The sequence below is a fragment of the Gymnoscopelus microlampas genome (assembly GCF_963454915.1).
Source record: "Gymnoscopelus microlampas genome assembly, contig: SCAFFOLD_60, whole genome shotgun sequence".
NCBI classification, from domain to species: domain Eukaryota; kingdom Metazoa; phylum Chordata; class Actinopteri; order Myctophiformes; family Myctophidae; genus Gymnoscopelus; species Gymnoscopelus microlampas.
In genome coordinates, this window is record NW_028155639.1 from 237,504 (window position 1) to 262,404 (window position 24,901).

Here is a 24,901-nt window from a genome sequence, read left to right on the forward strand (position 1 = left end):
TCGGCACACGCCGGAGTGGACCGGACTTTGGCGCAGCTTCGGCGCCGGTTCTACTGGCCGGGCATGGAGGGGGCGGTGCGACAGTTCCAGCGAGGTTGTGTTGCCTGCAGCCTACTGAAAGACAGGATAGAGCCCAGGGCCCCCTTACAGCCATTCGAAGTATCGTATCCTATGGAGGTAGTGGCTATTGATTTTCTCACATTAGGTAGGCCGAATGACGCATGGCAGAATATTCTTGTAGCAACCGATTTATTCACCAGGTACAGTTGGGCTATTCCAACGCGTGACCAAACTGCGCCCACGACTGTCCGTGCGCTTTGGACACATATTATTCAGCCATTCGGTTGCCCGGCTCGTTTCCATTCGGACCGAGGCCCGAATTTTGAATCCGAATTAATGCAGCAATTGTGTCATACATACGGTATTACTAAGAGTCGCACCACCCCTTACCACCCAGCTGGTAATGGGGGGGTGGAGAGGTTTAATCAAACACTGTTAAACATGTTGCGCTCTCTAGATACTGATCGCCAAGGCAGATGGAATGAACACTTACCTGAGTTAGTACACGCTTATAACAATACTGAACATGGTGCGACAGGTTATGCGCCTGCGTACTTAATGTTTGGTCGCCACCTGAGGCGTCCGGTAGATGTAGCATTAGGAGTACCGTTGTCACAAAATCGAATGGGAGTGGGAGATTGGGTGCAAGATCACCAGAAACGAATGGCCACAGCGTATAGGACAGCCGAGAAAAAAATGGTGCATATAGCAGGACAGCGTAAACAGGTCTATGACCGCCGAGCCGGTATGCCACCATTGTTACCTGGAGAGAGGGTGTGGGTACGAAACCGGAACCGACAGGGACAAGGTAAACTGGGCCCATGGTGGGACCCAGAACCTTTTGTGGTATTGGAGAGGGTGGGGGATGCGGGCCTAGTATACAGGATCCGACCTGAAAAAGGAGGGCGAGATAGAACGATCCATAGGAATGCATTAAAAGTGTGTATAGCCCCCAGGTCACCGATGGAGAGCCCCGAACCTGCCCCAGTAGTCGAACCGGTGGGACCAATATGGCCGCCTTATGTAGGGTTTTTCCCCGGTCCTAGGGAACCTGAAGGTCCGCGGCGCTCTGGAAGAGCGAACCAAGGACAGCCACCTGAGAGGTACGGGCATGACGTTTAGAACCAGTTGCCAGGGACTGCCAACGAAAAAGTAGGGGGGAATGTGACAAGGGTGAAATGAGGGGTTCTTAAAACTTTTGTAATTTGTTTTTATTGGTGCTTAATGTGTATAATTGCCTCATTTAACCCCACCATCTTATTATTTTTGTACCAATTATTATTACGCACTGTATTGTTTATAATTGTTTTCCCCATGATCCCCTGGTCACATGTATTGAGAGACATTGAGTGGCAGAGCGGCAGTCACGCGGTCACGCCCAAGGCCACGGTCATGGCCAATGTCCCCAGACAGACTGTCACCACGGACAAATGAAAGAAGAGGGAGGTGTGGTTTGGCAGGTACAAAAGCGGAGGCGGGACCGTTTGAAAGAGAGAACAGAGCACCCAAGTGACAGAGGCGTCAGTGAGGAGAAGGACAGCAGAGGGGAAGGTTGTGCCGAGACACGGAGTAGAGGAGTGCATAGATGAAGTAGACATACCAGCCACCTAGGAGTTTGGAAGCCGAGGTGTGCCTACATTCAAAGGAGAAACCAAGAGGAGAAAGCAATCGAACCGAAGGGGAGGAAGAGGCGAGTGAGACCAGACCATATGAGAGACGAGTGAGACCAGACCATATAAGGAGCGCTGAGACTGGAAAGTGGCGATAACGTTGCATACGCAACCAACTCAGCGCCAGGTGTAAAAACCTGGCTGGCGAGTGAGTATTCGAACAAGCAACGTTGAATCCCTGTATAACCACTGCCTGAGACAACGCAAATGTATCGTGTAAATGCACAGTGAACTGGTCTAGATCTCTATAATTGCAGGCGGAGAGAAAGAAGAGAGAAGACGAAGACGACTGGCCTCAAACCCTTTCCCATCTTACCCCCATATATGGACATGCAGCATTACCCCTGAACAAACCGTGTTGAGTATCTTGAAGCACTTTATTGGCACAGCACTTTACTTGAAAAGTATTTGTTGCACAGAAACCCCCCATGCTAAGGAACCCTTGTGATTAAGCCCCGCGTAATTTGCACAACTTTATAATTTATTTTATAGTTGTTGTGTAGATTAATTGTGTTTTGTATGTTTATATAGGTTTTATTAGTATAGTGTTTATTTGATTGTTTTTAAGGCACAGAAGCCAATGTATTAGGGACCCAATAAATATGACTTACCTTTTTTGATACACTGTATTCGTGTCCAGTTTCTTAAAGGGATATTCTCATGCCAGTGTTGTATTCTCAAAACCAAAAGTATTGAAACTTACCAGTTAACCTCGAACCTGTGAAAGCCTGAAGAAGAAGTTAAAGTGTATTCAAAGGGGACTTCCCTCTATAACAAAAGTGGCGTAGTCGACAAACAATTAGTTCAGATAGGACTCACAGTAATTACGCACCCAGCACTTTATTGTGCATTTATATTTTATTGTTGTGAGTTTTATTCTGGATTATTTATTAAAGGAGAAGAGTGCAATAGTACAAACAAATTGCAAGTCAAATGTGATACAATTTCGGCCCTGTTCACATACAGATCCGCTGATGGCTCTTGTCACTGCTGGGGGGGACTCAAAGAGTCTAGAGCTGGCCTTCCGCCTCTGAGAGGTGGAGCTCTGAACAAAAACCAGGAGGTTGAGCTGATGCAGCCACTGCATTAGGGCCTTAAAGCTTGACAGGTCACCTGCCCCTCAGCCTAAAGCTGGTGCGTCTGGTCATATCCCCGCCACTCCTGAAACTTTTGACAGCAGTAAGCATATTTCGTTCGTGCCACTTTTGAAATAGACAGAAATTGATTTGTACTTTGATGCTTTTGAGTGCATTGCAACCACTGTAAAATGGCCTAGAAATGTGGTGTATTACTGCAATGCAAATTAGTGGGAGGAGCTTGGGATGCTTGTGCAACCTTATGTATTGAGTTTAGCTTAGAGTATGATGTAGTAAAAGAAACCATACTACAGACATGAGTTGCTGCCGGAGGCGTACCGCCAAAGGTTTAGGTCCTGTGAGAAAGAAATGCCAATCAAACATGTGGAATTTGTACTAGATAAGACTGTGTTTTTGATAAATGGTGCTCATCAAGCAAAGTTTTTTTTTTTATATTTAAGTTTTATTCCACAGTGTCACACTTTGTCCCAGTGTGGGTAGAATATGGCGGAAACACTGGAAGCAACGCAGTCCTTAGATGCAACAAGTGGTTTTTTTATTCACCTTTTCTTAGAAAAAGAAGTCCCAGGGAATACAAACAAACAGAAACACAATACCGGCCAGATTGGCTATAGGTCTGCTCCCTACTGCAGCCCTTCACTGACTGCCTGGGCAGTGGTAGGCACCCTTCTTTAAAGGCTAAGCCCCTCCCACTGGACCATACCAATCCTAAATTGATTCAAACAATTTACCCAACCAGTTATTTTCTCCATGTCTAACGACATTATACTTCACAATTTAACACGTTTAAAGTGTCCTCACATTAGCACATTTCCCACAGTACTAATAATCCATAAAACAATTAGAATACCACATTTTACTCAAACCCCCCCCCAGTTGGTATGGTACAGCAGGTATGGACTGAGCATGCTCACTACAAACAGACAGGCACTATAAAAGGCTGCCTGCAGCTACACTCGGGTCCTTCGTCACTGCCCAGAACCAGGAAGCACTGTGGTAAGAGAAAGAAAAGAACAGTCAAACATTTGCCAAAGGAACATTCCCTGCAACTTAAAAATAAAGAACAATTTTACCCTTTAACCCTGTGTTGTGTGAAATCATTTAGGTCATAAGTGAAAACAATACAATACAGGAAACATACTAAAAGCTGTTAAATGGAGTTTAGTGTGTGCACCCACCAAACTATCCTGTATGCTACCTGGCTATTGTGTATATGGTGTATTGTGTAGTGTTGAATGTGGTTATGAAGTGTCAGTGGCAGGGTGAACTGCCACATTACCTCCCCCCTCTCCTGGCGCAGCCGTGGTGGTAAACCTGGACAGGTAGTCCGCCAATAGGTTGTTCTTGCCAGATTTGTGCCGAATCCTGAAACTGAAGGGTTGTAAATCAAGGTACCATCTGGTGATCCTAGCATTGCGATCCTTCATTGTGTTGATCCAAGACAGAGCTTTGTGGTCTGTTTCAACATCAAACTCCCTTCCAAGGAGGTAATAACGCAGACTTTCCAATGCCCATTTAATGGCTAAGCCCTCCTTCTCAATCGTTGAATACCTGGTCTCCCTGGGTTCCAACTTACGACTTAGGTATAATACGGGTCTCTCCTTTCCCTCATCCCCTTGTAGCAAAACCGCTCCAAGCCCAACATCAGACGCGTCGGTCTGGACTACGAAGCGTTTCTGAAAATCAGGACTACAGAGGACAGGAGATGAACACATTGCATTCTTGAGAGCAGCAAATGACTGCTCACATTCTGGGGACCACTTAATGGGGTTGGGTGCTGCTTTCTGAGTTAGGTTAGTTAGAGGGGTGGCAAGAGTAGAGTAGTGGGGGAGAAAGTTGCTGTACCATCCTATAAGGCCTAACAGAGACCTCACCTGTCGTTTGGTGCGTGGGCGCTCTGCATTGCGGATGGCTTCGACTTTGTCCACGAGAGGGCGAATGTATCCCCCTCCCAACTGGAATCCGAGATACTGGACCTCACTCTTGGCCCACTCACACTTTTGAGCATTGAGGGTCAAACCTGCTCTTTCGATGCTCGTCAGGATCTGTCGCAGGTGTTGGAGATGGTCCTCCCAGGAGTAGCTGAAAATGACCACGTCATCCAGGTAAGCAGCGCTGAAGGCTTCCAAACCTCTGAGGACTTTGTCCATCAACCTCTGGAACGTTGCAGGCGCTCCATGAAGTCCAAATGGCATTACTGTGAATTGGTACAGTCCAGATGGTGTGCGGAATGCAGTGTACTGCTTTGATGTCTCCTCCAGTGGAATCTGCCAATAACCTTTGCAAAGGTCCAGGGTGGTTATGTACTTGGCATTTCCAACACGCTCCACCAGGTCATCGATTCGAGGCATGGGGTATGCGTCAAAACAGGAAACAGCATTGACTTTTCTGAAGTCAATACAGGGTCGTTGAGAACCATCCTTCTTAGGCACCATCACCATGGGACTGGACCACTCACTCTCAGATGGCTCGATCACCCCCAGGTCAATCATCTTCTGGATCTCCTCCTTAAGAGACACTCCAAGCCTTTCTGGGATCCGGTATGGCCTCTGGCGAATGGGAGAAACTGCTTCCTTTAGGCGGATGGTGTGCTGGGACAGCTGGGTTCGCCCTGGACCCTCTCGGAACAGCCCAGGCATCTCCCACAGAAGCCTCTGTAACGCCTGTTGCTGTTGGGATGGCAGGTGCTCCACGTGAAGAGTTTTCGGCTGGAGGAGTTGCTGTAGGTTTGAGTCAGACTCACCATCTTCCTCCTGGACCTGACGCACCAGTAACACTTCAGCAGATGGAACCTCACGCTCCTTCCACTCTTTGAGGAGGTTGATATGGTAGACCTGGGTTGCTTTCCCCTTGTCGGCATGAGCCACCTCGTACGTCACTGGTCCCATCTTCTTCAGCACCGGATAGGGCCCCTGCCATTTTGCCAACAGTTTGTTACTGCACGTTGGGAGTAAGAGTAGGACTTTTTGACCAGGTTTCAGCTCCCTCTGCCGAGCCCTTTTGTCATACCAGCACTTCTGCTTCTGCTGCGCCCTCTCCAGGTTATTTTTTGCCTCCTCCCGGTACTTCTCCAGGCGCTCACGCATTTGGAGCACGTAGGACAGGATTCCGTCCGGCGCTGGGGTTTTGGATGTCTCCCACTCCTTCCTCAAGAGATCCAGTGGTCCCTGCACCGGCCATCCATAAAGCAGCTCGAAGGGGGAAAATCCAGTTGATGCTTGTGGCACCTCCCTGTAGGCAAACAAGACAAATGGTAACCACTTATCCCAGTCTCGGCCGGTATCAGAGACAAACTTACGCAACATCTGTTTCAAGGTTTGGTTGAATCTCTCGACCAACCCATCAGTCTCGGGATGGTATGGAGTGGTTCGAATGCCTCTGATGCCCAGTTCCTTCTGCAGCTGTTTCATCAGGCCAGAAGTGAAGTTGGTACCTTGGTCAGTAAGGATCTCCTCAGGGACCCCTACACGGGAGAAAAGCTGGACAAGTGCACCGATTATCTTTGGTGTCTTTATGCTGCGGAGAGGAAAAGCTTCTGGGAATCGAGTGGCATAGTCACAGATGACGAGTATGTACTGGTAACCAGAGCTGCTCTTCTCCAGGGGACCAACCACATCCATGGCTATGCGCCGGAAAGGGGTACTGATGATCGGTAATGGGTGTAATGGAACCTGTTTGGGTTTGCTGTGTGTGGTGATTTGACACTCTGGGCATGTGGTGCAGAACTGCTTAACATCAGTATACATAGTAGGCCAGTAAAACCGTGACCCCAACCTCATGTATGTTTTCTGCTGCCCTAGATGACCTGCCCATGGTACTGTATGTGCCAGATGTAAAACAAGGGACCTACAACTGGTTGGTACAACTAGGCGTTTACCTGCATCCCCCATTACATACAGAATGTCATTATCAACCATGCAATGTGGACCAGAGAGTTTGTTTCCCTCCCCATCCTCAACCTGCTTGTACAAGAAAGACAGAGAAGGATCAGACATTTGCAATTGGCGTATGTCATTTGGAATGTCCCAATTGACACTTAAAGGCTCAGGATAGGTCTCTAGACTCTCTGCCTTATGGAAGGTTCCTTCCATTTTCTCAATGCGGCGTTGACGCCGTGGTTTTCTTCGGCCTTTGGAACCACCCTCACACAGATCACCATCAAGATCTGGGAGGGGCTCCAGGCCAGCTTTAACCTGGGACCTTGTGACCACAGCACACATTTCAATTTTCTGTTCGTGCGCTGCAATTAGATCCCGCAAAATTGGCAAATCCCTCCCCAGGATACAATCAACAGATAAGTGGTCAATAACCCCCACCTGTAGCAAAAATGCCTGCCCATCTACACCAATGGTAACCTCAGATGTGGGGTATGGTTTCTGATCCCCGTGCACACATTCAATGTCAGTTTTGTTCCCATAGTCAATACCACTGTCGGGCAGATAGCATTTCTTAATCAAAGACATAGAACTTCCACTATCCAACAACGCTAACATCTGTAACCCATTAACAGTGACTGGTTGAAATGAGGCATCTTCTGACTTCATGGTGCGTAGTTCTCTAGCCACCGCCTGGCGGGGCACATAACAGTAACCAGACAGTTTCGGTTTCTTAAGTGGGCAGTCTGAGGCCTTGTGGCCAGGCTGCTGGCAATAGTAACAGATGATTTCCCTGCTACTAGCCTGCTGCCTGTTTCTACCAAACCCCACATTCCCCTGAGTCCCATAGTTACCCTTCGGCCCTTCTTGCCGGTGGTCGCTTTGGCCTCGGTTGGGCGGACGTTGTGGTGGCCTGGCAGCTGGTGTTTTCCGGGCGTTGACGTACTGGGTTGCAAGTTTGGCTGCTTCCACACCGGTGGGGGGCTCACGCTCCTTGACCCAGGTGCGGATGTCAGGGGGAAAAACGCGCAGCATCTGCTCCAACACGATGGTTTCCCCGATGTCCTCCACGCTGCACTGGTCAGGCTTCATCCACCGACGATAAAATCCTTTCAAGCGCTGGTAGGTTTCGTTGGGAGATTCACCGTGGGGAAGAGAAGTGTCTCGAAAGCGCCGGCGATACGTCTCTGCTGAGATATCGAACTTCTCCAACAAGGCCTCCTTCAGGTCCGGATAGGAGTCGGAACGCTCCTCGTCCATGGCAGAATAAGCCTCCAATGCCTTTCCCGTCAGCAAAGGCACCAGCCTGCAAGCCCACTCAACATCTGGCCACGCCCAAGTCTTCGCAATTCGTTCAAATCGGAGGAGGTAATTCTCCATGTCCTCATCTGTTTGAAATGGAATCATCTTGGGGTCCTTACGTCGTGCTGGTGGTTGCTGCTGTGGTACCGGTGGTACTGCTGGCGGCTCCTGCTGCGGTGCTGGTGGTGCTGGTGGTGCTGCTGGCAGCTCCTGTTGCGGTGCTGGTGGTGCTGGTGGTGCTGGTGGTAGCTCCTGTTGCGGTGCTGGTGGTGCTGGTGGTGCTGGTGGTGCTGCTGGCGGTTCCTGCTGCGGTGCTGGTGGTGCTGCTGGCGGCTGCCTAGCAGCTTGGATGGCCTCACGTATGCCACGCATTTCCCCCACCAACAGGGCTTCTCGGTCCCTCTGCGAACCCATGAACCGCCGCAGCAGATGAACAACCTCGTGCTGGGCCGGTACCGCTCGGCGACGGGGAGATGACGGCCGATGGTGAGGTGATGGGCCTTCATCCTCCTCCTCCCATTCCTGCTCCTCTGCCGCCTCAGGCTCCGGTTTTGATGTTTTGCTTCTTGTTTGAATTCTCTTTCCCCCCACGGGGACCTTTTTCCGGGTGGCCATATCCCACCACTGCCACCAAATGTCACACTTTGTCCCAGTGTGGGTAGAATATGGCGGAAACACTGGAAGCAACGCAGTCCTTAGATGCAACAAGTGGTTTTTTTATTCACCTTTTTTTAGAAAAAGAAGTCCCAGGGAATACAAACAAACAGAAACACAATACCGGCCAGATTGGCTATAGGTCTGCTCCCTACTGCAGCCCTTCACTGACTGCCTGGGCAGTGGTAGGCACCCTTCTTTAAAGGCTAAGCCCCTCCCACTGGACCATACCAATCCTAAATTGATTCAAACAATTTACCCAACCAGTTATTTTCTCCATGTCTAACGACATTATACTTCACAATTTAACACGTTTAAAGTGTCCTCACATTAGCACATTTCCCACAGTACTAATAATCCATAAAACAATTAGAATACCACATTTTACTCAAACCCCCCCCCAGTTGGTATGGTACAGCAGGTATGGACTGAGCATGCTCACTACAAACAGACAGGCACTATAAAAGGCTGCCTGCAGCTACACTCGGGTCCTTCGTCACTGCCCAGAACCAGGAAGCACTGTGGTAAGAGAAAGAAAAGAACAGTCAAACATTTGCCAAAGGAACATTCCCTGCAACTTAAAAATAAAGAACAATTTTACCCTTTAACCCTGTGTTGTGTGAAATCATTTAGGTCATAAGTGAAAACAATACAATACAGGAAACATACTAAAAGCTGTTAAATGGAGTTTAGTGTGTGCACCCACCAAACTATCCTGTATGCTACCTGGCTATTGTGTATATGGTGTATTGTGTAGTGTTGAATGTGGTTATGAAGTGTCAGTGGCAGGGTGAACTGCCACACACAGTTTGCAATGACACATCACATGATTACATATGTGAACACATAGCTCATGATATATAATATAATACATAGTTCATTCTATATGTGATTACATAGTTCATGTCTTTGCGTAGTAACAATTACCGGTAGGTTTACCAGTGGTTTGAGGGTTAGTGCTTTCTTGTGGTTTTTCTATTTTTTTTTTTTTAAATGTACCCTTCAGCTATCATCCTACTTCCTAGTACCCCTCCCCTACCTCCCCACCCACCTGTCCACCCCTTAAAATTAAAAGAGGGGGGAGGGGAAAACTAGAAGAAAAAGCATTGAGAACAGAAGAAAGGAAAAGAAGAGGGAAAAAAAAGAAAAAAAAGAAAAGAGAAAGAAGAAAGATAACAGAAAAGAGTGAAAACAGCATATTGACTCATCCTCAAATGTTGCATGCGCCTCGTGTGTTGCAGGTACCTCACAATCCACACCCCCAGATTTCAAATGGTCCATCTAATCAAGTGGAATGTTCTGTAATGCATCAAAATGAGAGATGAGAGGCTGCCATTGTTTGTAAAAGTTTTCAACCGAGCCGCGAACAGCGAATTTAATCTTTTCAAGTTTCAGAAATGACATTAAATCCCGCAGCCAGGATGCGTTTGAAGGGGGTAGCTGGTTTTTCCATAGGAGGAGGATTCGACGGCGAGCAATTAAAGAAGCAAATGAAACTATATTCTTTTGTCTGGTGTTCATTCGGGTCCCCTCTTCTGGGACGCCAAAGATAGAAATGTAAGGTGATGGATCCACATTCATTGCTAATATTTCGGAAATACTATCAAAGAAAGATTTCCAGTATTCCGTCAGCCTTGGGCATGACCAGAACATGTGAGTCAGATCGGCTGGTGCCTGAGAACATCTGTCACATGCATCAGAAAGATCTGGGTATATTCTCGATAGTCTAGCTTTGCTATAGTGTATCCTGTGAAGTACCTTGAATTGAATGAGACATAGTCTCGCACAAGAGGAGGCTGAGTTAATAGTTTTTAACGCGGTGTCCCAAAATGTATCTGACAGAGTGATGCCCAGTTCGGATTCCCACCCCGCTTTGATCTTAGTCAAAGCGGGAGGGGTCGGTGTCGATAAGAGATCGTATAAAAAAGATATGTGGCCTTTTGACAATTGAGTAGCTGGTAGAATATGGTCAGTGCCCGAGGCCGGTGGAATCTGTGGAAATAATAAAGTATTGTGTCTAGCAAAGTTACGAAATTGAAAATATCTGAATAGATCAGAGTGTTGAAGGTTAAATGTGGAGCGTAGCTGTGTGAAACTGGCAAATGTGTTGTCCATATAGAAGTCTCCTAGGCAAGACAGCCCTTGTAAAGCCCAGCTGGAGAATCTGCCATCGTTTTTTCCGGGTTGAAATTGTTGGTTGTTGCATAGCGGTGTGGCTAGAGATAGAGAGGTCCAGCCAAAGTGTTGTCTAATTTGTTGCCAGATTTTTAAAGTTGAAATAACAAAAGGGTTAGAAGAGTGCTGCCTAGGTTTGAGTGGAAGTTTACTGCATACTAAAGCTTTTAAGGACGAGGAATGACAGGAGTTAGATTCTAGTTGAAGCCAGCTATCCTCTGTATTTGAGATCCAAAGTACGATCTTGTACATGTTTGCTGCCCAATAGTAAGACTGAAAATTTGGTAAACCGAGTCCCCCCTTTGATCTCTCCCTCTGAAGTAGAGGTTTACATTTTCTTGGATTCTTCCCGCTCCATATAAAGTTCATAATTAATGAGTCTAATTGTCGAAAAAACTGTTTAGGTAAAAAAATGGGTAAGCACTGAAACAAATACAGGTATCTTGATCGATTGCACTCGGCTTGCAAGGGAAAGAGGTAAGGTGTTCCATCGGTGTAAATCAGTTTTTACTTTTGTTGTTAGAACCGTAAAGTTTTCCTCACAGAGAGAGGGGATAGAGTTAGTGATAATAATTCCTAAATATTTGAACTTGCTAGATAAATTAAAAGGAATTATGGATTGGGGTATTACTTTGGCCGGTTGGTTAACAGGAAAGCATTCGCTTTTCTGTACGTTCAGCTTGTACCCGGAGAAACTGCCAAATAGTTGGAGAATACTTAAGATCTGTGGAATGCATCTTATTGGGTCCGAAACAAAAAGGAGCAGGTCATCTGCGTACAGGGATACTTTGTGTTCAATTCCGTCTCTTTTAATACCTGTAAACAGCTTGTTAGCCTTAAGAGCAAGTGCTAGAGGTTCAATAACTATTGCGAAGAGGAGGGGAGAGATCGGACATCCTTGTCTTGTGCCACGTGATAGTGGAAAAAAGTCAGATTGTTGGTTATTGGTGGACACTCGTGCCTGCGGGAAAGTATAAATTAACCGTATCCAGGAAATAAATCTCTCGCCAAATCCAAACTTTTTTAAAGTGAAAAATAAGTGACCCCATTCAACTCGGTCGAAAGCTTTCTCGGCGTCGAGTGCAATAACTACCTCAGGACTGGCCAGCGAAGTCGAGGAGTGGATAATATTAAGAACCCTTCGTATGTTTGTAAATGAGTGTCGGTTTTTTATAAATCCTGTTTGGTCATCAGAGATTATGGATGGTACTATGGTCTCAAGTCTACTAGCCAAGGCTTTTGCAAGTATCTTTTCATCCACATTAAGAAGGGAAATGGGGCGATAAGAACTACATAAATTTGGATCTTTGTCCTTCTTAAGGATAAGTGATATAGAGGCTTGAGTAAGGGTTGGTGGTAGTCTACCTTGCTGAAAGGAGTCTTCAAACATTTCTAAAAGCAAAGGCACCAGTTGGTTAAAAAACTTCTTATAGAACTCAGCAGGGTAGCCATCTATTCCTGGCGATTTTCCACTTTGCATTGAATTAATAGAGTTGGTTATCTCACCAAGTTGCAGTGGTGTCTCTAATGTGTTGTGATGTTCTGGGGTTAATCTAGGAGCATTAAGTGCGTTAAAGAAATTTGACATGTCCGCCTCATTATTTGATGAGTCTGATCTATATAATTCTGAATAGTAGTCTTTGAAGGTTTCGTTAATTTCGGGGAGGTCAGTTGTTATTGAGCCTGCTTTATTCATAATTTGAGGGATTTGGCGCGATGCCATCTTGCTTTTCAGCTGGTGTGCGAGAAGGCGTCCTGCTTTATCTCCATGTTCATATATTGTTCCCTGAGCTCTTAGCAACATTTTTTCTGCATCCCTAGTGGACAAGAGATTGAACTCGGTCTGGAGGCTGAGTCTTTCCTTGGCCAGTTCCGGGGATAGTGAGATAAAACACTGACGATCTAGGTCAGATATAGCTACCATTAATTCCTGCTTACGTTTTTTCTGTTTCCTATTGGTGTGGGCAGTATAAGAGATGATCTCACCCCTAAGGAACACCTTAAGGGTTTCCCATAGCAAGGACGGGCTAGTATCTTCATTTGTGTTGGTCTCCACAAAAAGGTCTATGGATCGAACGATGAGATTACAGAATGTGTTGTCAGATAGAAGTGTGGAGTCCAATTTCCAGGAGTAGGTTGCTTTATGTTGTGCTGCGAAATTTAAATTGAGTATGACGGGGGAGTGGTCAGAGTTAACTATAGGAGAGTATTCAGTTGAAATGACGGACGAAAGAAGTGTTTTATCTATAAAAAAATAATCTATACGAGAGTACGTTTTGTGGACATGCGAGTAGAAAGAGTATTGCCTGTCATTTGGGTGAGTAACTCTCCATGGGTCAGTACAGCCACACTGGTCCAAGAAGGTAGATAAGGCCAAAGACATTTTGGAAAGTGTAACTGTTCTTGGATTCGATCTGTCCAGTCTGGGATCCATCACACAGTTAATATCACCACCAAATATTAGTTTATGAGTTTGTAAATCAGGAAGTGATGATATTAATTTCTTCATGAAATCTAAATCATCCCAATTTGGGGCATAAACACTAACAAGAACCACCGGAGTATGACAGAGAGATCCTGTTACAATAATATAGCGTCCATTAGGATCAGAGATGGTGTTGGAAAGAATAAAATTTACTTTTTTATTAATAAGGATGGCTGCACCTCTCGTTTTGAAGTTAAATCGAGAGTGGAAAATATGACCTATCCAGGGCCTACCAAGTCTTTGGTGGTCTATTGTGCGCAGGTGTGTTTCCTGTAAAAATGTGATGTCAGTGTTTAAGTGTTTTAGGTGGGAGAACACTCTAGCCCGTTTCACCTGACCGTTCAGACCCCCTACATTCCATGAAATAATTTTGGTGGAGCCTCCCACTGTCACCGGTCTATTTGGATTGTTTACGATTACCATCTAATCTTGTTGAGGTAATAACTGTACAGGATGGACCAATCCACCTGGGTGTGTGTGTGTTGTTTAGGAGGACTATGCAACAGCACGGCGTGAAGTAGCAACCAAGAGAGGAATGAGTCATATGCTGGTTTAAGTAAGAAGTAAGAGAGAAGAAACAAAAGAAAAGAGAGAGAAAAAAAAATATATATATATATAGACCCCCCACCCCCGTCCGAGACTACCCTCCCACTTCCCACCCCATTCCCCCCCCACCCCCAGTGCACCCCAAGTACCTATGCTCATCCTCCCACCCTGATGAACTGCAGGTAAAAACCACTTACTAACTTCCAATCTAGTCAATCTATCAATCAATCTAGTAGCAGTTCATAGAAAATCAGTATCATGTGCGACCTGACTTACAGTTTTTAACTTTGAAATGTTACACTCTATCCTACCAGAAAAAAAGTATGAGATACAGATCATGCACCGCACAGCAGTCCCGCGCCCCCAAACCAGTTAGTACTCAGTATCTTTCAAACAGTTTAAAAAATAAAAATAGAAAGAGAAACAAATAAATAAACCAGTATCCAACAGGATCATTAAACCCGTGATCTTGAGTTTACAATAACCCATTGGGTGCTGGACAGCGGTCCAAAACCGTAGGTACGTGCCCCATCTTGTTAAGGTATAAAGCTATGCTGTCCAGTATCATGTGATCGTCTACAGAGTTGAGCTCACGGCTACATGTCATGCAAATACATGGCATGCCATTTGCATGGTCAAGATAGCTGGTAATAAGCACCAAACCCATTAGACTGAAAGATCAAGAAATTAAAAATAACGCTGAGTGAAAATCAGCTGCACAGCGCTGTAGGCATTGAGTCAGAGGTATCACAGATAGTCATGTTCGTCTCCAAATTCCCTCTGAATAGAATAGTAGCAACCAGGGTGAGGTAGGGCAGCTTATCTCAAACCAGGTCATTTAAGCATCAAAACATTGTATAATTTCTCACGTATCATCTAGGAGAGTAGTTCTAGCCACTGCCTATAGTGTAAATACATCATAGAGATTACGATATTCTATAGAGAATGAATTATACAGGCCACTATATATTTTTAAGAAGAAATGTAGAAATAGAAACATGTTGTATGCGCTGTGCAATTGTCTCACCCTATAATTTAATTAGTCATCGATTTCATGTATGGGATGAAAAAAGAAGACCACAGCAAAAAACAAGTAGGAGGGGACAAAAAAGAAAGAGGAGAGAGAGCGGAGAGGGAGAAAAAAAAGACAGTCTACTAGATCCCTTCCATAATCAAAATAAAAAAGTAAATCACATAATAAACAGCGTTGCACCGTGCACTGCGCAGCGTGAGAGAGAAGCAAAGCCCCCCCCCCTGTACAGACACGTGCACGCGATTTCAACACAGTTCAACACATCCTCAATTTGTATATAGTTGGTTGTAAGTACCTAACCTATACAGCCATAACTAGACTCCACCTCGGATACGCGCAGGTCCATACACAGCTACAGACAAACACACAGGGGCACAGACACACACACACACACACACACACACACACACACACACACACACACGGCAACGGCCCTATATTCCACTGTAATACCTAAAAGGAGCTTCAACCAAATAGTTCAATGTGATTGGTGTGCGCGCGCCGAGCAGCCGACCCGCATCCCCACACCACCACTTAAAAGAAAGTGGTTAGGATTACAGATCCGCCACTCAGCCCGCTGCCGCCACAAAGAAAAGAAGAAGAAAAGCGTCATACGAGCGTGTTGACATCTCATTGACTTCTGACTAGTTTAATAAAACAAGAAGAAAAACAATGGGGGGAGAGCACTTTAGGTGGGAGTTATACTTTAGCTGGCATAAGCACAAGAAACAAACCAAATAGTACAAAACAATAATAAGAACGGGCATGCCACGCGGCGCGCAGCAGTCCCGTTCTCCAAAATCATCACATAACCCTGAGTATTTGTCATTGTACATTACATCATATTCATTCGTAGCCCCATCCTGCGCAACGGCTCCAAGCCGTGTGTGCACACACACACACACACACACACACACACACACACACACACACACACACACACACACACACACACACACACACACACACACACAACGTTACCTTAATGAAGTGTCATCATAACCGCGAGGGGGTTTTGTTTTTTAAACGGTTGCGCACTATGTGAGTGCAATTCGGTTCCAGTATAGTCCTCAATTAATTAAAAAAAAATAATAATAATAATAATAATAAAAGATCAACTGTATGTCCGTTTGAGCACCAGGGATAGTTTGAAGGAGCGGAGTTTGCAGGACCCGGCTTTATATATATATGTTTTAAAGGTCCGAGTCATTGTTCGGCTTTCAAAGCAGTTGCCTTGAAAAAGAAAAAGAAAAAGAAAGACGAAATCCATAGTCCAAATCCAGCATCCAAAGGTAACTTCAAATAGTAAGACCGTGATCTGGTATTCCGTGGCCCTAGATCTAAATCTAAAGTTAAGTCCCAGTTCCTCATGTCAAAGAGAAAAGTCCATTAACTAAACGCAAAAGTTTAATTATAACGCCCAACTCCGTTCCTGTTTAAATTATCATTTCCCCATCCCCAAACAAAGAGAAAAAAAAGAAAAAAAGAAAATGAAAAGGGAGAATAGACAAAACAAACGGGGTTTTAAATTAACTTAAACTAGTCAAAATAGATTAAACAAACGAAATAAATGTTATTTTAAATAAACTACAAAAATAAAGTTAATTAATAATACCACTAATTCAAAACGAAAGTAAGTTTAGAGTTCTAAATAAGCAACAAACTAAAGTTAAATAATCACAGTGGTTCAAGCAAACGAAATAAATATATAAGAAAATAATATTAAATTAAATTAAACTAATAATCTAAATAAATCAAACAAAAAAACAAAATAAATATATAACTCTAAATAAACAAGAAATACAACTAATAAACACGATACTTCAAGCAAAAAAACAAACAAACAAAAAACAAAAGTGGTTTTAAGATATAATAAATGAAGAAAATATATAGCTAGTTATCTGAATAGTTCAACAAACGAAATAAGAGTCTCAACATTTAACATGGGCCTCGATTATTCCAGTCAGAGTCATTATACTAATCAGTTATCCATGCAGCACATGTTCGGTGAAAAACTTTTCGGCCTCGTCTGCAGTGTTGAATTTGTTTTCTATGCCTTCCAGTGTGATAGATAAAACTGCAGGGTGGCGGAGAGTGAATTTAATGCCTTTCTCAAACAATTTGGATTTTATTGCCGAGAAGCTAGCGCGCTTCTTAGCATCCTCCTTGCTTATATACCTATCTGGGAAGATGAAAATATTTTTTCCCTGATAAGCAAGTTGGCCTCGTTTCTTCGATAGGTTTAGCACCTGTTCCCTTTGTTTGTAGCGTAGGAAACGAACAACGATGGGCCGAGGCCTCTCACCAGTGGCAGGTTTAGCTTTTGGCACGCGGAATGCGGCCTCCAGCTCCAGTGGAGCAGCGATAGACAGTGCTTCGTCCTGTAGTATCTCAGCAAGCAGCATGGACATGAATTCTGTGGGGGAGCGTCCCTCGCAGCCCTCGGCCAAGTTGATCACTCTTAAACTGTAGCGACGGGAGTTTATTTCTTGAATCTCCGTCTTAATTTTACGATGATCATTTTCAGATTGGAGCAGTTTCACCTGTATTTCAAGGTTGTTCAGCCGGTCGCTATGGTCAGAGAGCGACGTTTCCATTGCCATCAGACGTGGGCCAAACTCCTCCACTTTGGTACGAACAGCATTCAGGGTTTTTTGGATCGGAGAGAGTGATGTTTTTATTTCAGCTGAGATTGCTGCTCTGTTCTTCTCCAATTCAGCTACCAGGTCCGATATAGATAATGGAGCTGCTGCAGAGGCCGCAGCGGCGTGTCTTGTAGTAGTAGTGGACATGGCTTCTGTTTTGTTCTTGCCACCAGGCATTTAAACAAGACTTTTAGCCAAACTATTGTTACAGCAGGCAGTGTCTGTTAATCGTTAGGTTCACTGACGGTGTGGTTGATACCAGATAATGAAAAATAAAAAAAGCTCAAGAGCTGCTCTTTCGTGCGTCTGCCTCACTCAGCAGCCATACCGGAAGTCCATCAAGCAAAGTTTTGACTATTCACCAGTTCTGTGAGTTAGTCCTATTAGAGGAATTCAAATAATGAACAAAAGGTTGATTCTGTGTCCCAGGTTGCTGCGTGCACCGAGGAATTAGTTTAAACGCGTGTGTGTCTGTGTATTAGGATGATCATCTGTTTCGTGTGGTGACTTTGACTTAGGTTGTGTCTTAGTCCTTTTGTTCAGTATTTTTGCTTCCTTCTGTCATCTGTGCTTGGGAGGGCACACATGACAGAAGAAACTTTGTGCCCCTTACCCACTCGTTTTCTCTTTGAATCCCTATTACCCACTCAGTGATCGTGTATTCGATTTTTCCCACTCGATAACTTAGTTCGTACCCCTTTTCCTCCCCTTCGTGTGTTTTTGGATTGTGTCTTCGTTCGGCTTGTAAATATGCAACAAAAAATATCGTGAATTTGGAAAAACCCTGCCATTTGTTTTCGTTTTGTCTGGTGCACTTGCACTTTGTTCTCCAAAAAAAGCTATGGCTTAAATTTGTTTTTTTGAAAGAATACAAAAAGACAGCCTTCTTTGGGGGAACATGCACAACAGACATTTCGTAGCAACTTCTGTGTTTGGTCATTTTGTTAAAAGGTTATTGGCAGACCCCTTTTTACACTCGCATACATTTGTAGTCCTGTTTAAGTTATTCCGATGGTGTTTTATGCGTTTGTGCCACTCGGGCTTTGTAATACACCCTCCACGTTACAGAAAACAGCGTGGTGTACCTCATGTGTTTTGCAGTAAATTCCAATCACTGATTTGAGCATATTCACACTTTGGAGGTTGAGGGACCTCATTTTGAAACTTAGGATGGTGAGTTCGGCTGTGCATCATGTGTCTCTCGTTTAGCCCCTTTGGAGATAACTTTTGGGGGGGAAGTTTTCTTTAGGGAGGGGGGTGTTACGGCCAGCCGTATTTGTATTTATTATAATATATTTGTATTTGGTTTATTTTGGTTTAATTGTGAAGTTTTGGAATATTGTGGTATTATTTGTGGCCTGTGTTATATTGTTGCTTTTCTGTATCCTTATAAGGTGGAGACTGGTGTGAATGCTGTGCGACTGGGTGTGGCGCTGATTGCTGGTGTGAGTGTGAAGTGGCTGATTGCATTTTGTGATTTGTCACAGGTATAGGAGACTGGACCATGAAAGAGACCTTGAAACCACACACACACAAGAAGGGCTGAAGATTTGTCTCAGAAAGGGAAACATCCAGGAGCAGGATGTAAGGACATACAGTGTGCATATTTCATCCTAGAATATATCCTGTGCACCGGACTCTTTTCTCAACTGACATTTGTGCCTACCTAACCCTAACCCTTGTGTTGTGGAAATTCTATAAGTGTGAGGTGTAGTCAAATAAGTAAATTCCACAGAACGGGTACAAAATGTGATGATTCAAAGTTAGTTTATTGGGAGCTCTTAAGAGAACAGAACACATCATACAATCACTCAGATTGTCAAATCCTGTTCAAATCTGTTTACCTTGTTATATAGTAATAAACATACCGGCGTAATTTACAGCAAATGGGAGTATTATTCGCTTTACCTTCTGGCTATCATTTGGCAAGCATTCTAATAAACCTCCTTGTTAGCTGAATATGGTGCTCAACCTACACAACCTACCACAACTGTGGTTGTCATATGCTGCAAAATATAAAGGTAAATTATACTTAATGAATGTTTTCTATCACACTCGGTTCCCAGACTGATGTCATTGTCAACACCATCTCTGAAAACCTAAACCTGGACTCAAGAGCTGTTTCCAAAGCGATTCTGGAGACAGCCGGCCCGAGACTCCAGTCTGCGGTCAAACAAGAAGCCGGTTACGGTGATATCATTGTAACAGCTGGATTTAACCTGAAGTGTCAAAAGGTCTTCCATATCATCTGCCCCCTCTGGGACGACAGGGCCGGGCAGGCAGAGGAGGTGAATGGTGTAGTTATAGAAAGAAGGTCTGGGGAACAATTCATTGTTTAACCTAATCCCAGATGAAGTCAAACTTTATTTGTCCCTAATGATAAATTGTTGGCGCAATGCCTCAAGCACAAAAAAATACAACATATGGTATTTTTCTGTATAAAAGGAACACAAGAGACATACAGTATAACCTGCGACCTCAAGGGAAATATTTTGTTATAATGACAATATTCTACCCACTCTTTCCTGTACAGTCCAGTAAACTTGAAATACTTTTGAAGAAAAAAGAACTGACCTTGCTTTCCTCAGTTGCTTACATCACCCATTTTCCCACTTTTCTCTTTTGATTAGATTACATATGAATGTTACTGATAACATTCATAATATTATGATAAGTTTCTGATATTTGTTTTCATAAACCTGCGCATGTGCGAATATTGTCATTTTACAACTTCAATCAATAATGTTGATGCTGTCGTTCTGTTCCAGAAATTAAAATCCATCATCAGATATTGCCTGGAAGAGGCAGAGAAGCTCAGAATGGCGTCAGTGTCTTTCCCAGCGATTGGCATTGGTAACATGGGTTTCCCTAAATCTCTGGTGGCCAGACCCCTGCTGGAGGAGGTTCACATCTACAGCCAGAGGAGAACACCCCAGTATCTGAGGGAGGTGGCCGTGGTACTGCACCCTAGTGACTGTGGAAGTGAGTTCCTACATTTCATCTCAATTCAGTTAGTTCATCTTTAAGTCTAGTTTATGCTTTGTCGATATTTTCTTAGTCTCGCGTAGCCAGACCCCACAGAAAATGAAAAACAGCGACCTCTGCTGTTTGTGATTTAATCTGTGTGGTCTGGAGGGAGGCAAATGGGAAGCCAGTGCGCAGGGAAACCCCGGTTTCATGTCTGCCTTCAGCGCATCACTTCCGGTTGGTGCGACTACGTTTTCATTCCCACTAACAATATTTCTACACGGAACACTAACACCACTTCTCCCAGAGAACATGGATGGTTTTGGTTATAAGCCCACTTGTTTCTATGATGAAAGAGTAATTTAAAATGTGAATATCTTTCCGTAGTTTTGTCCGCTCCGAGGACGCTATTGTTAAATTAGTTTCGGCTAGTTTCGAGGGGGGAAGGGTGGATGGACACGTGAATCCCGCCCACTACATTTGATTGGGTAAAGCGCGGCCTACTTCCTGATCTGAAGGCACGCCCACTTGTAGCCAATGCGCACACGTTATGACGAACCTCTCCGACAGATTCCACCGCAAGGCAGAATCTGTTCTTGAGAGATTAATATTTTCTTGACACTTAACCCATTAAGACCTGAAGCCAATTCTACAAATGCCTTCTAGATCAGTAGTTCTCACACTTTCAAGATGTTTAAATTCAAAATGGCAGATGTACAAGCTCGCAGCGCGGCACAAAGTGACGCGCTGTGAGCTTGTATATCTGAAATCCTTTGAATAGCCAATGCTAAAATCTAAAATGACACAGATGCTTTCCCGGTTTTAACGGGTTTAGCCTTTAGTTCAACTCGAGTGTTTGTGTATAGCCCTTAATGACTGTTAAAGTCTCAACAGGCTTCACTGGCCCAAATTTAACAAAGGAAACAAAATTACACACTGCCATTCATTCAAACTGATTCAACTCAACGCAGATCAGTTTCATTCATCGATTCATCGTTTAAATCATCGATTTGATAAAAATGGATTCTAATAATTTGACTGTGCATTCATATTGCACAAGTATACACTGGACTAAAAACATGCAGAGCTATGGAGACTCTACAGTACGTACTGTATCATACAATGAGACGGACCCACACTAAGGTCTGTCTGTCTTATTTACAGTATGCTATCTAAAAGTAGAAATAACCATCCTCTTAGCATTGCCACCTTTCCAGAACTTGTCAGTTTTTATTATTGTCCCGTTCTTGTTTGTCAGAGTTATACCAGAGAGTTCAAAGGTCAGAAGCCGGGAAATCATCAGGGAGCACGTGCTTTTGACCCATCATCACCCTCTAAATCTACTGTACAATCCCAGCAGACCACTGGTAAGATTTTCCACCCTGAAAACATTTATTTTCTTTCTTTATTGATGGGTAAAGTTAGGGTTTAGCACATTTTGGACCTACATAGGACAGGTATGTGCCTAGAGGTGGAGGTCTAAACCACTCAGCTAATACTATCTACACATTGCGTTTGACCTCCATTCACTGCATCACTGTAAGGTTTTCTTTGCATGTATGCATTTACTTTACTGGAACAATCGTAGTCTCTTTGACACCAGTTGTTGATGGAAAATAATTGCTACTCAATCAGTTTCTTCTTCTCAGCTGGTCAGGAGAATTGAACCTGGACCCTTATTTACCAAGCCTGACTCTCTTCTCTTGTCCCGTAACACTTTTGTCTGTGTGTGTGTGTGTGTGTGTGTGTGTGTGTGTGTGTGTGTGTGTGTGTGTGTGTGTGTGTGTGCGTGCGTGTGCGTGTGCGCCAGCATCCTTCAGCCAGGTGTCATCCCCCTCTCTCGGTGTGTACCAGATGAAGATGGGTCAGCTAAACTTAGAAGTCTCATCTGGAGACATCACTAAGGACAACAGTGATGTTATTATCAACTCCTCCAATAAGGACTTTAACCTCAAAATGGGTGACTATGACCTTTAATCATTAAACTCTTTGGTGAGAGTTAGGGGGGTCACTATACAGACTTCTACTCTAGTCAATATACCGTTGTTGTCTTGATTCATGGCGATTATCAACAAATAAGGAATAGAGGAAAGAGAGCTTGTGTTGCACAATATTAGTTGGGTATTTAAATTCAAGGGTATTTAATAAGAAATAAACAGGATACACAAGGAAGCAAACTGGAAAACTTAACTATTATGGGAAACACTAAACTAATGACATGTAGATACAGATCTGGAACAGACAAACTCACAGATGACAAAAAGTAATAAACTGGCAATGAACACACTCAAACACAGGGCTTAGATAGACACAGGACTAGACACGGGTGAACTCAAAGACAAATTAATACAGGGGGATTGGCTGGGGTACAACAGGACGCTGGTGGAGAACACTTATCAAAGGGTAGGTGAGACAAGACAGGCAACAGCTACAAGGAGAACAGGAAACACTGGGACGATACCACTAAATAAGGTACAAGGAGACAGATCCTGACAGTTCAAAAGGTCAATATTGTGTCATTTTGATCTAGGTGTTTCCAAGGCCATTTTAGACAGCGCTGGATTTCAAGTGGAGTTGGAATGCTCAACGCTTGGTATGTTTTCATTTGATGATTTTTAATTTTTATAATGTGAACCATAGAAGGGCTGCAGATTATCAGTAAATGAGGGCAAATAATTAAAAAGACACTGCTCTTGATGGACAAACTATAGACGTACATGTTTCAGCCACTGGAAATGCCATTGTAAAATTATACAATATATCTATCTATCTATCTACAGTAAATCCATATAGATGCAGTATATAGATGTGTTTATCTATCAATTATGTAGTATTTCTTCTGAAAATAACTTCTGTTTATCATTGTGTTTGCCATTCACTTTCTGCCTTTCTGCAGTTAGTTCTCCTAGTCACCAGTCATCATCCATGATACTGACATCAGCCGGATCTCTCCCTAGTCGACACATTCTCCATATCATAGGGCAGAATGATCCTGCCAGGGTCAAAGATGTGGTCTGCCATGTGCTGAAGTACTGTGAAGAACAGAAATTCACCTCCGTCGCCTTCCCTGCCCTTGGAACAGGTCTGTTTACTGCTCTACACTATGCCACGTTGAGGTGACATCATTATCACATTATGCATTCCAATTCCAATTATATAATACAGTATAACAGCCTTTATTTGACCTTGGTAAGGGGGGTGATAAAAGGAGAGGGTGATTAGCTTGTGCTTATTGGTCAACTGCTGTATAACCCCAAGGGCTGGTAAGGCAGCTGACCAATCAATGCAAGCTAAAGCCATATCTGGCCTAGGGGTTATACAGCACTTTAAGATTAAATTCTATCATAATGTGCAGATTTCATGAATGAGGTTGCATATGTGAGCATTGCTGCTCCATTCATTAACGCTCTCCACATCTTGTTTAGTGGCGGTTTGTGGCCTCATACAGTATGTAGCAGTTGGTGACAGTAATTTTGTGAGTCAAGTTGGCCACAGCCAACCTTGAAAGCAGTGGGGGAATGACGTGCCCATGGCTTTTCAACATGCGTGCCTACTAGATTCACCAATCTTCTAGCAAGGTCCCTGATTGTCTCTCTGTGTGTTCATTGTTCAAAATGTGTTCAGTGTGTCAGATCTGCCTGTTCATCAGTCATCCATATTTGTTAGTCTGTCCATTCATCTGTGTGTCTTTATCAGGTCAGGGAGGTGCCAGTCCCACAGCTGTGGCAGATGCCATGATAGATGCTGTGGTGGAGTTTGTGAGGAAGAAGCACCAGTGTTGTGTCCACACTGTGAAGATCCTGGTTTTCCAGACAGCCGTGATGAAGGAATTCCACAACAGCATGAGGAGGAGAGAAGGTCAGGATGTAGCGGAGAAGAACGTCTTGACCAAGATCGTGGGTATGTCACACAAGATGGGTTATTACTGCGAGGCTCTTTAGGAGACTAGCTGTCTATTAAGTCACTTTCACAGTTGCACTGTATCATGTAACGCAACATTATTGTATATGAACAGAGATGTATAATCCCTTTGCTTCACAACAAAAAAGATTTGAAACATAAATATTAACAATATAATATTTCCTGAATGTGTATAAATGTATTTGGTAAAGTGTGTGTGTGTGTGTGTGTGTGTGTGTGTGTGTGTGTGTGTGTGTGTGTGTGTGTGTGTGTGTGTGTGTTTGTGTCATTGGAGGAAGAGGAGATATCTTACTAAATGCGTGGAATGGAAATGAAACTAGAGAATAATGACCTGACCCCAAGAGTTCATCATTTAGTACAAAATGTTATCACTTTTAATCACAGAGAGAGAGAGAGAGAGAGAGAGAGAGAGAGAGAGAGAGAGAGAGAGAGAGAGAGAGAGAGAGAGAGAGAGAGAGAGAGAGGTGTCAT

The 24,901-nt window shown here is 44.0% G+C and overlaps 1 protein-coding gene across 1 annotated transcript in view; it reads left to right on the forward strand.

Annotated features, from left to right (window-relative positions):
* The window catches only part of LOC311041338 (protein mono-ADP-ribosyltransferase PARP14-like), a gene marked incomplete at both ends in the record, with an annotated part of 43,577 nt that extends 19,168 nt beyond the window's left edge, over nt 1-24,409 (forward strand). Inside the window, 8 exons of the mRNA XM_084086247.1 lie at nt 19,030-19,126; nt 19,609-19,830; nt 20,311-20,499; nt 21,768-21,876; nt 22,320-22,469; nt 23,040-23,102; nt 23,406-23,591; nt 24,206-24,409. Of these exons, the coding sequence (XP_083942373.1) occupies nt 19,030-19,126; nt 19,609-19,830; nt 20,311-20,499; nt 21,768-21,876; nt 22,320-22,469; nt 23,040-23,102; nt 23,406-23,591; nt 24,206-24,409 (1,220 nt within the window). The remainder of the gene's footprint in view (nt 1-19,029; nt 19,127-19,608; nt 19,831-20,310; nt 20,500-21,767; nt 21,877-22,319; nt 22,470-23,039; nt 23,103-23,405; nt 23,592-24,205) is intronic.
* Nucleotides 24,410-24,901: the final 492 nt, after the last annotated feature.